The sequence below is a fragment of the Notothenia rossii genome, assembly GCF_949606895.1.
Source record: "Notothenia rossii genome assembly, chromosome: 5".
Taxonomy (NCBI): domain Eukaryota; kingdom Metazoa; phylum Chordata; class Actinopteri; order Perciformes; family Nototheniidae; genus Notothenia; species Notothenia rossii.
In genome coordinates this window covers 92734995-92749415 of record NC_136903.1, presented here as the reverse complement: position 1 = coordinate 92749415, position 14421 = coordinate 92734995, and the positions used below count along the sequence as shown (strand labels likewise).

Below are 14421 nucleotides of genomic sequence, written 5' to 3'. Positions count from 1 at the left end.
GTGTACAGGTGTGTGCAGGTGTGTACAGGTGTGTACAGGTGTGTGCAGGTGTGTACAGGTGTGTGCAGGTGTGCACAGGTGTGTGCACAGGTGTGTGCAGGTGTGTGCAGGTGTGTGCAGATGCGTGCAGGTGTGCACAGGTGTGTGCAGGTGTGTACAGGTGTGTGCAGGTGTGTGCAGGTGTGTACAGGTGTGTGCAGGTGTGTACAGGTGTGTGCAGGTGTGTGCAGGTGTGTACAGGTGTGTGCAGGTGTGTACAGGTGTGTGCAGGTGTGTACAGGTGTGTGCAGGTGTGTACAGGTGTGTGCAGGTGTGTGCAGGTGTGTGCAGGTGTGTGCAGGTGTGTACAGGTGTGTACAGGTGTGTGCAGGTGTGTACAGGTGTGTGCAGGTGTGTACAGGTGTGTGCAGGTGTGTACAGGTGTGTGCAGGTGTGTGCAGGTGTGTACAGGTGTGTGCAGGTGTGTGCAGGTGTGTACAGGTGTGTGCAGGTGTGTGCAGGTGTGTACAGGTGTGTGCAGGTGTGTGCAGGTGTGTGCAGGTGTGTACAGGTGTGTGCAGGTGTGTACAGGTGTGTGCAGGTGTGTACAGGTGTGTGCAGGTGTGTGCAGGTGTGTGCAGGTGTGTACAGGTGTGTGCAGGTGTGTACAGGTGTGTGCAGGTGTGTGCAGGTGTGTGCAGGTGTGTGCAGGTGTGTACAGGTGTGTGCAGGTGTGTGCAGGTGTGTGCAGGTGTGTGCAGGTGTGTGCAGGTGTGTGCAGGTGTGTGCAGGTGTGTACAGGTGTGTGCAGGTGTGTGCAGGTGTGTACAGGTGTGTGCAGGTGTGTGCAGGTGTGTGCAGGTGTGTACAGGTGTGTGCAGGTGTGTGCAGGTGTGTGCAGTGAGAGGCTCTACCTTTGTAAACACAGGTGGTGGCTCTGATGGAGCTGAAGTTGCTGTGCCCGATGACCTGGAACCAGAGATATTAGAATAAATCATATTAATTAAAACACAGAAGTCAGAGAACATCAGTTACTGCAATCGTTTAAAGTCTGGTTCATTTTGAAATATCTCAAACACTTTGGGAAAATAAAAAGGAAACAGAAGTTTGTGTTTGTTAATAAATTAATCCATGATGTATTTCTGCTGACTGCTGTGTGTTACAGGAAATAAATCAATAAAATAATAAGAAGGAAAAAAAGAATAAAAATAAAAAGAATAATAAATAACCTGATGATTATCTGAATTTAAATAATGATACTAATAATTACCCCCAGCAGGTCATCATCTACGAACAGAAGCCCCTCGAAGCCACTGGTGTGATCGAGAACAACGGGCTGAGGACCGAGGCGTCCTTCAACAGCTACACACACACACACACACACACACACACACACACACACACACACACACACACACACACACACACACACACACACACACACACACACACACACACACACACACACACACACACACACACACACACACACACACACACACACACACACACACACACACACACACACACACACACACACACACACACACACACACACACACACACACACACACACACACACAGTTTATGCTCCTGTATGTTTTGGACATCATGTCTTTTCTACAGTGACGACATGTTTTGGCTCATTTGGAAAGTTTCTGAGTGGTTTTTGGGGTCATTGCGGATCCTGAGTCAATTTCTGACATTGACAGGATCCATAATGTCAGTTTTATCTGTTCTCTCTGTGGGCTTCTTTGACTGCCATGAGTAGTGTTGGATATAGAGAGCACAAGATGAACGTTGTCATCTCTACTGTGGACCATTACGTTCCAATAGATAAGCAATCTGTCCAATCCAAACGATCCAGAGTCGCCGAAAACTTCTAAATGGACCCACAGCGTATGCTAATTGTGTAAATGCACAATTCAAGTTATCATCCAGCAGTTTCTATGTGCTGGAGACCCTAACATACATTTCTGAGATAAGGGGGTCTCAACATCTCCAGGTTCACTTCCAACTACACTATAAGTGCTTTTCTGTGAAACAGTGTGACTTTACCTCTGCTATCCTCCACTGGCTCTCCTTCAGACAGCAGCTTCTCCAGGTGAGCCCCGAGGTCCTGGAACCCCAGAGGCTTCCTGCATGGGGGGGGGGCGTGATGTCAATACTAGATAGTATAATAGAATAGTACAAAACATATCTATTTCTAGTTTTGTAATTATCAACTCCACTGACGAACACACGTACAATCACTTGTTTATTGACTTGTCATTAAGGCCAGAGGGGAAATTCACTTTTTCACTCTATGCTATTTCACAATTCCATTTTCCACAGACCCTCACACACACACACACACACGCATAGTTTGGATTTTATTCTATTTTGTTCACATTTTGTATTCATGTGTAATGACTGTTAACAATGCTGCTTTGATCAAATCAAGTATAAATCCATGTATCTAATATATTGTTGTTCAACTCCTAAATGATAGAAATTATTATTAAATTATTATTTTTTGCCACGATTCAAACGTCATGCTTATATTAGCTTTAAACTTTAATCTCAACGCGACTCCAGACCGCTGCTGTTCACCCAGAGAAGTGTGTGTGTGTATGTGTGTGTGTGTGTGTGTGTGTGTGTGTGTGTGTGTGTGTGTGTGTGTGTGTGTGTGTGTGTGTGTGTGTGTGTGTGTGTGTGTGTGTGTGTGTGTGTGTGTGTGTGTGTGTGTGTGTGTGTGTCTATGTATAGAGAGACTGGGGGTAACATGAATCCGTTTGGCTGAAGGAGGTCAGGGCTAAACATACACACACACACACACACACACCAGCTGGTACAGCGTTTCTCAACACTTTGTTTTTCTGACTCGTTCACACTCTTTCAATCCGGAGAACCTGAAGGTGGCGCTAGAGATGGAGTGACCAGGATCATCGTCAGGGCAACAAGAAGGTCTCAACCCTTCAGAGACAGCCATCCCATAACTACAGATGCAACTCTGAAGAGGCAGAGAGACATTTCAAGATCTCTTTTTGTCGTTTTTTTTTTTACTTTTCCACGATTTCTGATTTTTTTTGTGATCTTTTTACGAGTTTCTGCTCAAACTTTCTCGCTGTGTTTCAAATCGGGTTTCATTTCTAGTTTTTTTTTTTTAAACGTCAAGATTGTTTTGTTTTTAATTTTCTCTTAGGAACCTTCCTAACGGAGTGAAATGACCCGGAAGTCCCTCAGTGGCAGCCATGATAAGTACCGTTCAAATTCTCTAGATGAAAGGAAAGGAGGTTTCAAACTTCCTTTATAACCTCCTTTAGCTTAGGAACCACTGGAACTCCCTAACCGAAAGGAGAGGAGAAAACGCTGCCCCACAATGCATTGCAGCCGCAGCATTTGCCGTCACACAACAGTCGGCCGTTCACGGAAACAAACGATTATGACGGAGAAATGATATCATGAAAGTTACGGTGCTTATTAAGCATTTTCAAACGTATGTGGTAAGTTGCCAAAGTGCTTTGTTTTGAACGTTCATCAGTATTATAATCAAAAAGAGAAATATGAACGTTAGTTTTTACTGAAATGATCAAATAAAGTCAACATTTCACTGAGCTGTGTGGGGTTTGTTCATCTTTTAAAAGATGTTTGAATGGTGATGTACACAGTGATAGATGTTAAGGACTAACGTTTATAATAAATACATTTGTATTGATTTAAGATCTTTTCATACAATCATACGTATTGGAATCATTTGTATTAATGTGGACCGGAGGGAGAGGGTGACGAGCAGAAGTTTCACTTTCCTTTTTTATTTCATTTCCAACTTTGGTCATGAAGAATATGTTTCTCTGTTGTTCATAAAGCATAAAGCAACAGCATCAGAGCACGGTGCAGAGTCTCTAGATGAGTCCCTCGTTCTTATTAAACATCCATGTTGTAGTCCTCTGTATAGAAAACTGTAGTTTCCATAGTTTCCCCACAGCAGCAGACGCACATTCAGGACGTCCCCTGGCGCATCATAAACACGTCGGATAGTGAAAGTGCATTCGATTCTCTAAAGTACCGCAGTCTCTTCTCCTAAGTCCTTTTGAATTCTCCTATCCACTATCCCTTAACCCCGTGACCTTTCACTCAGAGGTCAAGGAATAGGAGATAGGGTTAGACGTTAGGAGCTGATTTTTGGATTATCCGACTACAGCCTTAGTTTTTTTGTTTGCTATCAGTCGCGCTTCCTGTCATAGCATGTTTAATCACAGGTGTGCTGAGAGGAGGGGGCGGAGTTACCTGAGGGAGGCCAGAGCAGGGGCCTGATTGGTGGAGGGGGGGAACACATGGTGCAGGTAGTCACTCAGAAGCTTCTCGTTCACGATGCCTGACAGAAAGAGAGACTCAATCAGAGTCTAAAGAGCTTCATGAGCACATACTCAGGATGTAAATTAACTCAAACTTTCAAGTTAAAACAAAGAAATAGTTGCATAATCTCTCGGTAATAATCTGGAGACAGTTTCATAATGACTGATTATATTATTAGGTTCCCAACAGGTAGATCAAGCCTCTGAATGTGAAGCAGCTTGAACTCTGAATGGGACAAAGTGTGTTGTGTGTCTTCTCTAGATCTCATTACAGCACTTTTATAAAGACAGGTGAAACTTGGATGAGACAGTTTTGTTAGAAACACATCCATTAAGAGCATTGAGTATCACTCACCTGTCGATCTGGGTTTGTCTGTGTCTGAAGCCAGTCTGTAGTTACGGCGCGTCAAAGCCGTGCCGCCGCCTTTAGAGCTCATACTGTCCCACCTGGAGACACCTGGAGACGCCTGGAGACAACTGGAGACACCTGGAAATGCCTGGAAATGCCTGGAGACACCTGGAAATGCCTGGACACGGACACCTGGAGACACCTGGAGACGCCTGGAGACACCTGGAGACGCCTGGAGACACCTGGAGACACCTGGAGACACCTGGAGACGCCTGGAGACGCCTGGAGACACCTGGAGACACCTGGAGACACCTGGAGACGCCTGGAGACGCCAGAGTGTAGGAATACTCTGTTACAGTAAAAGTCCTGTATTCAAAATGTTCCTCAAGTGAAAGTAGAAAAGTATTCTCATCAAAATATAGTGAAAGACAGTAAAAGTAGTCATTGTGCAGATTGGTCCATTTCAGAATAATAGATATGATATGTTTTATAATGATTGATCATGAAAGTGTTCTCAAAGCTGGTAAAGGTGCAGCTAGTTTGAATGACTTTGTATACTGCAGGGTAGCTGGTGGATTTACTCCAGGTGGAACTAAAGTCTGATTTAACACTTGGTTATATTTCACATCATTCATCCAGATCTGTATATATGATTTAATACACATGATGAAAACAGAAGAGGGAGACAGTCACATGAGACAAATCAAACCTCGGCTGTAGAGCTAGTAGAGCCTTATCTTTATATGAAACATTAAACTGGATAAACAGGAATTAAAGGTTCTAACGAATCAGAATCCTTCCACTTGTCCCGCAATGGGGAAACGTACATTATTACTACATATATAATAGTGATGCATGTATTAGTGACATATTAACCCTGTGAAGCCGGACACGTCAAATAATAGCCAGATATTGAAGTGATAATTGCACCTTTTGTAAAAAACACGAAAATAAACGTATTTGCTGTATTATATTTTATATATCGGGTTTCCGTTCATGTGTATATGACATCATCAGAGTGTGAAAGAAACGTGGAGATGCTAATGAGCATGCACAGAAATAAACGGTCAGTTCTCCAGGCCGAACTCTTCTGTCCATTGCAACTAGCTACAGATGATATGCACAGGTCTCACGCAACAGGTGAGGAGGCCAAAGGTGGTTTAAGTTGTTATTCGACGGTGACGAGGAAAAGGTTGAGTTATGGGAGAGGAGGTCTTTGGCGCACATGGAACTGCGCGGCCTCAGTGAAGTTATCCTGGACGAGCCAGCGATAGACTACGACGATGACAAAGCACTTGAAGAAGAAGCAACAAAGAATGCAGAAGCATCCTGGATTAGTGCAGTGTCTAGATTACAAGAGTTTATCACTCATGATGAGACGAAAAGCGAGATGACCGAGGGCTGGGTGAGGAAGGCAGATGGAGACACGGAGGATGATACCGGTGCATCATTCTTTCTCAAGATAAGTGACTGTCAGAATCAAGAAGGAAATAAGAGAGGTCTTATGGTCGACGGTGGTGCCACGACACACTTGATTAACGACTGGCAAAGTTTAAGACAATCGATAAGAGCTTTAGACCCGAGGACCATGTGATAGATATATATCTCCTTTATTTAACCAGGTAAAAGACTCATTGAGATTAAAATCTCTTTTCCAAGACTGACCTGGCCAAGAAGGGCAGCATGAACGAAGTTACAACAGATAAAACACAGACATGACAGGCAGACAAGTACAGCTTGTCAATATGTGAAGTAAAACAAACGATTACAAATCATTCAAACTGGCATCATTTAAAACGACTTTAGGATATACGAGCACTCACATCTACCAATGGTGTCGTGTCCTCTGTCCTTTAGGATGGACCTGAATTCCCCCAAAGTGATTACATCTGAGAGTTTCAGCTCCTTCTGAACTTTGTTCCAAGCTGTGGGGGCAGCATGTCTAAAAGCTGTTTTACCCAGTTGTGTTCTCACTGCAGGAACCAGCATCTGAATCACGTCTTGGGAGCGCAGGCCATACAGACTTTCTCTTTGACACATATGTAGGAGGGAACCGACCCAAGCAGAGATGTATGAATAAAACCCAACCAATGGGAAAGTCTGCGAGCAGACAAAGACGGCCAATTAGCAGCAGCATACAAAGTGCAATGGTGTACTCGATATCCACATCCAGAAAGGCTCAATGGTACACAGCATCCAAGCTCATCAGGCACCGGTCAGAGGCATTCATGTATAGCAGGTCACCATCATCTAACACAGGTAAGAGAGTAAGATAGAGCTGGCAGATGGAACGAAAGCGAGCGGGATGGTGAAGATGAGAGGAGAAGCCGAAGTTGTTCTGCTCGGCAGCGAGGGAGAACGAGGCTCAAGCGAGCGCTTCACATCGTTTTCTCCGTGAAAGCAGCGACAGCCAGCGGAGCTGAGGTCCGCTTCAAGGACGGTGATGATTGGCTGATTCATCAGAACGGTACCAAGTTTAAAATGGATGTGCTATATTACCTTCGCACAGTAGAGGATGAAAACACTGATGATGTTGGTAATGGTTGTCATGGCATCCAGACATGGCATAGAACACTTGGTCATTGTCATTTTGAGGATGTGTCTAAACTTGAGAAAGTGGTTAAAGGTTTGTCGATCAAAGGGAAACATGACATGTCTAACCATAACTGTGAAATATGTACGCAGGGAAAATGTACTCAAAGCAGAAACAGGCAGGCAGACGCAAAAGAAGACAGTACCGGAGCCAGTACATACAGACCTATGCGGTCCAATAGAACCAGCAGAGAAAGACCGGCACAGATCTGTTAGAGCATTTACTGATGATTATAGTGGGATGATTGTTCCCTACTTCATCAAAGCAAAGAGTGATAGAGCAAAAGCTCCATGGACACATTAAGAGCATAAGATCTGATAATGATACTGAATTCACCGGGCATGAGTTTCAAACTTTACTTAGGACGAAAGGGATAAGGCACGAGACAAGTGCCCCCTACTCACCTCACCAGAGCGGTACTGCCGAGAGAGGTTGGAGGACCTTATTTGAGATGTCACGATGCATGCTATTATGGCGCATTTCCACTGCAGCGCATAGCACGGTTTAAGCGTGCCGTGCCAAACCCGGACAGTTTTTGGTTGCGTTTCCACTCGGGGTAGTTCCGGCTAGCGGGTACTTTTTCACCGTTTCTCTGGCTCGAAAAAATCGAGGTTCTTTCCGGACAAACAACCGGGCTGAGTATGCTAAACTAGTGACGTAAGGGGCTACAACTACAACAAGATGAACACATTTGACCGTGATTTAATTGTAATACACGTTTCTAAATGATGATGAAGTAACAACATACTGATACCGGATAGTAAAAACCATGAATTAATGCTTTGAGTCTGCAGACAGGCGGCAGGCGAGACACCTTTTAAAATGCGTGTTTTCTGAATGGAGATCGGCTAAGCTAACGCAGTATATGCTCCGACCGTCCACACTCACAACAACGGCCTACAGACATAAACAAGCCAGCGACTGTATTCTCCATGACACAGACAGTCTGTGGTTTGGACTTGTTTCACTTCTGTCCAGTTTCTGAACAGATATGAGGAGCTGTGAGCTCTGAGTGCTAACAGCTAACGGCTGATGTTTGGTTTGGTGTTTCTCATTGAAGATGACGTCACGGCTCCGCCTACACTGCGTTACTATAGTTACTGCCCCAGCTACTACCCTGCCCTGTGGGCCATCTAAGCTGATTTACAGATGGCCCTGAGCCCAATAGAGATTGCCCTGAAAAATGTGCGCGGACGAAATGACACACGAAGGGTTTGGGGGGCCTCACCCTAGAACATGTAGATGTTTGCAGGTCTTACTGTAGATGCTGTCTGGTGCATTCTCTAGACTGAATTATAAGATGAACCACCACAATATTATATTGTACGATTTCAATTTCATTCTTAATTTCACTTGTTTGTTTGCATCAGTTCTTGTTTGTGTTTGCTCTCTTGCATGCCCTGCATAGCTTTAAGAAATACTTAAGTTGTTGGTCAAGACACTTTCCATCTGATGAAGGCAAATGCCTTCCCAGATGTAAAAAAGTAGAAAACATTACATTCAGTTGTAACTGCCAAAACAAACATTATTTACACTATTATGGCCCCTGTTCAAAATGTTTGTAATGGTATCTACTGTTAGTCTGGGAGACCTACCTCGAGTGTACACTGGCCGGCTAATTAGAAATTAAGAATTGGCAAGAAGTATAGAAATATGTCAGGTATAGAAATCGTATTGACCGGGCCAGCCCGAACATCGCAAAGTTGGTTGAACGAATGCCTCCTCATCCGGAAGCTGACCGAGCAGCAGTCGAGAGGAGCCGAGCGCATCCGCGAAGCACACAAAATGGCGACGTCCATGAAGAAAGACGGGTTGACCGACTTTTGGCAACTTTTTCATCGTTTTCCAACCGCGTGACCAACATGCGTGAGTGGCAATAACTCTCCTTACCAGCAGGCGGTAGTAGTGTGTATTCATCATTCAAAAGAGGCAACAACCGGAACAACCGGAAGACAGAGAAGAAGAACAGACTCCGTGATATAAACAAACAACAAATAGCGTTTTTCTTTCCATTTTCACTCTCGTCCATTGAAAACATGAACGAACAGGAGCAGGACGAACGGGAGGTACTGGAGCTAGCAGCCCTTGGACTCACGCTTGTGTTAAATCATTTGTGTAACTCCCTCACTTCCGTTAACGCTTCTCATGCACTGATTCGCTAGCTGAACAGCCAATCAGTGTTATCCCTTTGTCAGACTTCCGGTGGTGTTCCCGACGCCGATCCCACATGTTGAATCGGCAAGAAAAGGCGTCAGGTCAGCAGAAAAGACCCGACGGTGCGGCGCTCACCACTCCGAATAGGGCGTGCCCACGCTCATGTTCGGCCCGACTCCCATTTACTGCCGATTTCGGGCCGGTGTATCTGGGCCTTAAAGCATATTTGATAAGAACAAAGTCGTGTTTCCATTTATGTGTATATGACATCATCAGAGCGAGTGTGAAACAAACGTGGTGATGCTAATGAGCATGCGCAGAAATAAACGGTCAGTTCTCCAGGCCAAACTCAGTGATGTGGTCGTGTGTTTTTTCTGTCCGTTACAACCATGGATGTATAATAAGAACTGGATACAGCGTGGGAGGCGGGGTCTCGATCTTTCCTATGAGAGCTGCTCATTGGCGCATGAGGACAAAATGGCCCAACTTTTGAGAGAGCGAAACGTCAGATTACCCAGCATGCCTGACTGTCAGAGCAGAAGTACCCGTATGTGCGCTCAACACTTCCTGGGGGCTTCGTTACATCTAGCTAAAGATGATACTTACAAACTACTTTGGTTGACTGCAAACGTGGAGACTTCTGCTGAATATAATGTCTCAGGCAACAATTTGGAAACCTCTAGCAATAGCATTTTGGGCCTGGATCATTTGAATTGTTATAGGTGGCAGAGTGTTCCCCCTCAATTTCCACTTGTTGTGTATTTTTATATATCAGATGTGATACACGTGGTCTCATGGGGTTAATAACAAAAGAACACAATAAGTTAAAATAACAAATAAGTGGATAAGTATGATGGCATAATGCAGGAGGTTAATTGGACATTCATTCCTGCTATTTTCTAATGAAAACGTACAAAACACTATGCTTGTATTTCTATGTAAATGTATTTGTTCATAGCATCTCTGTGGACATACACTGGTTATTAATAGCTCTAAATATTGTGTTGTGACGTGATTGTGTTGTGTTCGTTGTTGTTGACTTGTTACTGCCTTGCTGTTTGTGCTATATGTAAGGACCCCTTTAAAGGAGATTGTTTATCCTGGATGAAGACATGTCAGTTGATCCAGTCTAAACATAAACACTGCTCACAGAGAGGCCATGATGAACAAACACATATTTTCCCAGCAACTAAACAGTAAATAAATACAAACTTAGTGTTTTGTGGTTAATCAACAACATGTAGAGTTAACAGAAGTAGACGTGTTTAAACATCTGAAAGGAGGTCATATCAGTGACTGTGAAGCATCTCAGAGCTGAGAGGCTACATGGAGCTAGCATGATAACGGCTACCCGACAGAAACAGACTGTTGTGTTGCTAACGGCAGCTAGCATGCTAACGGCTCCCCGACAGAAACATACTGTTGTGTTGCTAACGGCAGCTAGCATGCTAACGGCTCCCCGACAGAAACAGACTGTTGTGTTGCTAACAGCCACTAGCATGCTAATGGCTCCCCGACAGAAACAGACTGTTGTGTTGCTAACAGCCACTAGCATGCTAATGGCTCCCCGACAGAAACAGACTGTTGTGTTGCTAACAGCAGCTAGCCTGCAAACTGAAAACTTACCTTCTCTGGTTTCTCCTGCGGCGGTTTTTCTGTATAATATATACGAATAAAGATAGGAGGTGTTTTTTCTGTCGCGATGAAAAAAGAGCTGTTTTTATTTTTTACCACAACAGTCAACGCCTCTAAGCTACGGAGCGCCACGAGGTACACAGTTAGGAGCGGCGCTGCAAAACGCAAAACGTAAAATCAGAAATCTTTATTTATCCCAGAGGCTAAAAGTCTAACAAAGTACCAGAGGGGGGAGAACTACTCAGATCTTGTATTTGAGTAAAAGTAGAAGTACTCAGATGTTGTACTTGAGTAAAAGTAGAAGTACTCAGATGTTGTACTTGAGTAAAAGTACTCAGATATTGTAATTGAGTAAAAGTAGAAGTACTCAGGTCGTATTCTTAAGTCAAAATAGAAGTATTCAGATCTTGTAATTAGTAAAAGTAGAAATACTCTGATCGTGTTCTTTAGTAAAAGTAGAAATACTCAGATCTTGTACTTAGTGAAAGTAGAAGTACTCAGATCTTGTACTTAGTGCAAGTAGAAGTACTCAGATCTTGTACACTTTTTTAAACATTTATTTTATATATGTTTTTTTTGTATTATTTATTTGTTCCCCAAGTTTGTCACGTCCCTTCTTTTAGGGACCGTCTACAGATGGCGACACCAATAGATGACAAAAATATAGACTAACTTCCCGTCATAAATGAAAAGTACGGTGGCCCTGAAGTGCAAGACACCACAGCATTTCACAAAACACTACAGCATTTCAGAAAACACTACAGCATTTCAGAAAACACTACAGCATTTCAGAAAACACCACAGCATTTCAGAAAACGCCACAGCATTACAGAAAACACCACAGCATTTCAGAAAACACCACAGCATTTCAGAAAACACTACAGCATTTCAGAAAACACCACAGCATTTCACAAAACGCCACAGCATTTCACAAAACGCCAAAACATTTCAGAAAACACCACAGCATTTCACAAAACGCCACAGCATTTCAGAAAACGCCACAGCATTTCACAAAACGCCAAAACATTTCAGAAAACACCACAGCATTTCAGAAAACACCACAGCATTTCAGAAAACACCACAGCATTTCAGAAAACACCACAGCATTTCACTAAACACCACAGCATTTCAGAAAACACCACAGCATTTCACAAAACGCTACAGCATTTCACTAAACACCACAGCATTTCAGAAAACACCACAGCATTTCAGAAAACACCACAGCATTTCAGAAAACACCACAGCATTTCAGAAAACACCACAGCATTTCAGAAAACGCCACAACATTACAGAAAACACCACAGCATTTCAGAAAACACTACAGCATTTCACAAAACGCCACAGCATTTCACAAAACGCCAAAACATTTCAGAAAACACCACAGCATTTCAGAAAACACCACAGCATTTCAGAAAACACCACAGCATTTCAGAAAACACCACAGCATTTCACAAAACGCTACAGCATTTCAGAAAACACCACAGCATTTCACATTGGACGGAAAGGGTATTCCTTTAGGGAGAACACTTCTTGTTTGTGATTGGACAGAGCCAGCCAGAGAAGCAATGCTGTGATTGGTTGTTTTTGCTGCCAGTCAAGAAATCACGCTTCGTGATTGGTCAACACCCGACAGCGCAATATGTCCCAGCACATCAGCCGTTAGCACACACTCAGAGCTCACAGCTCCTCATATCTGTTCAGAAACTGAACAACATAAACATGTACAAACCACAGACTGTCTGTGTCATGGCGAATACAGTCGCTGCTTTATTTATGTCTGTATGACGTTGTTGTGAGTGTGGACGGAGCAGCTACAGGTTAGTTTAGCCCAGAGGTTCTCAAAGTGGGGGGCGCAGAGGGATGACAGGGGGGGCGCGAGACACAGGAGGAAAAATGGTTATTAAAAAAAAAAGATTATTGATTCGAAAATAATATGATACAGTACTATTACGTCTGGGTCTCTGTGTTTCATTAAAGTGTGTGTGTGTATGGAACGAGCCATTTTGCCCCCGGACCCCCCTATGTGAGGTCCACGCACCACCTATAAAAATAGCACTTTACCCCTGCTTACACCTACCTGTATATGACCTGAGCTGATTATCGAGCCTTCATTGTAACAGTCGCTGTGCACTGTGTATATGCGTGGGGATTGTTGCAGTAGAAAGTTCCACTGTAGCGACCGGTACATTAATGGGAAACCCTAAATGTTTGAGCACCCTCTATGAAAAGTCAAGCTACTCCACAGCACCCCCAAAAGAAATCTCTGGCGCTGCCACTGAGCCTGACTATTTGTGTTGGGGGGGCCCGACTTTTTTTTTCTCCAAAGGGGGGGCCTGACAGGAAAAGTTTGAGAACCACTGGTTTAGCCTGATGGATCCGATTCCATTCAGAAAACACGCATTTTAAAAGCTTTTCGTCTGCCTTCTTGTCTGCAGACTTTTCAAAGCGTTAATTCATGGATTTTACTAACCGTTATCAGTAGGTAGTTACTTCGGCATCACTTTGAAACGTGTATTACAATTAAATCACAGTCAAATATGTATTGGTCATTCCTAGCATTCGGTGCCATTTCAGCTAGGGTATTCAAAAATAAAAAACATAATTTTCCATGTTTTTTTAATTTAATCTGAATGATGGCTTGTTAAAGTATAAGACAAATGCACCCTGTTACTGTGAAAAATAGTAACAGGGTGGACATTTTATGCTAAACTTGGCTATTGCTACATGTGTGATGATAATCAAGCTAGCACTTGGTGACAACAGAAACATATATTTGATAGATATATTCACATATTTTCTAAATGTAAAACAAATGATCAGTTCCACTAAAAATGAGCATAACAGGGTGAACATTTTATGCTTTACCGCAATAGTTAAGTTCTTTAAAACATTAGAAAAACGTTGAAGGAAGAACGCATTCACTCTGCTTCTTGAAGATGTTTCCCACTCAAAATGTATCCTTCTTCTTCTTGAGTCATACAAATAGTAGAATAGTAAAGGGGCGTGTCCAGAGGGATTCAAATCAGAGTAACAGGGGGGACATTCAAACAGGGGACACACACTTTATTTTCAATACAAATGAATTAATAACAACAATTTCAATTTGGTGAGGAATATTAGCAAAAGGGTCATACAACACTCACAAAAATGTAGGATTTGTTTGTATTTCTTTGATTTCTTTTTGTATATCTGTTGCAGAAGTTGAGCGAACATGATTGGGGACACAGCAATTTGGCCTACTTGTGCTAAAATCAGAGTAATCATTTAGAATTTGTAATGTCCTGGCTAAATAACATTGTTGTTTTATGGTAGAGGGTATAAACATTTAAAACCAAGCTTTTAAAAAATAGGCATTAGACCTTTTAAATACAAAA

At 43.1% G+C, this 14421-nt stretch overlaps 1 protein-coding gene across 1 annotated transcript in view; it reads right to left on the bottom strand.

The window, feature by feature from the left end:
* rnf123 (ring finger protein 123) overlaps nucleotides 1-11179 on the bottom strand; it is a 99857-nt gene extending 88678 nt beyond the window's left edge. Inside the window, exons 1-6 of the mRNA XM_079680632.1 lie at nucleotides 11039-11179; nucleotides 4672-4977; nucleotides 4249-4336; nucleotides 2038-2117; nucleotides 1250-1341; nucleotides 894-948 (exon numbers count right to left, since the gene is read on the bottom strand). Of these exons, the coding sequence (XP_079536758.1) occupies nucleotides 894-948; nucleotides 1250-1341; nucleotides 2038-2117; nucleotides 4249-4336; nucleotides 4672-4753 (397 nt within the window). The 5' untranslated portion in view covers nucleotides 4754-4977; nucleotides 11039-11179. The remainder of the gene's footprint in view (nucleotides 1-893; nucleotides 949-1249; nucleotides 1342-2037; nucleotides 2118-4248; nucleotides 4337-4671; nucleotides 4978-11038) is intronic.
* Nucleotides 11180-14421: the final 3242 nt, after the last annotated feature.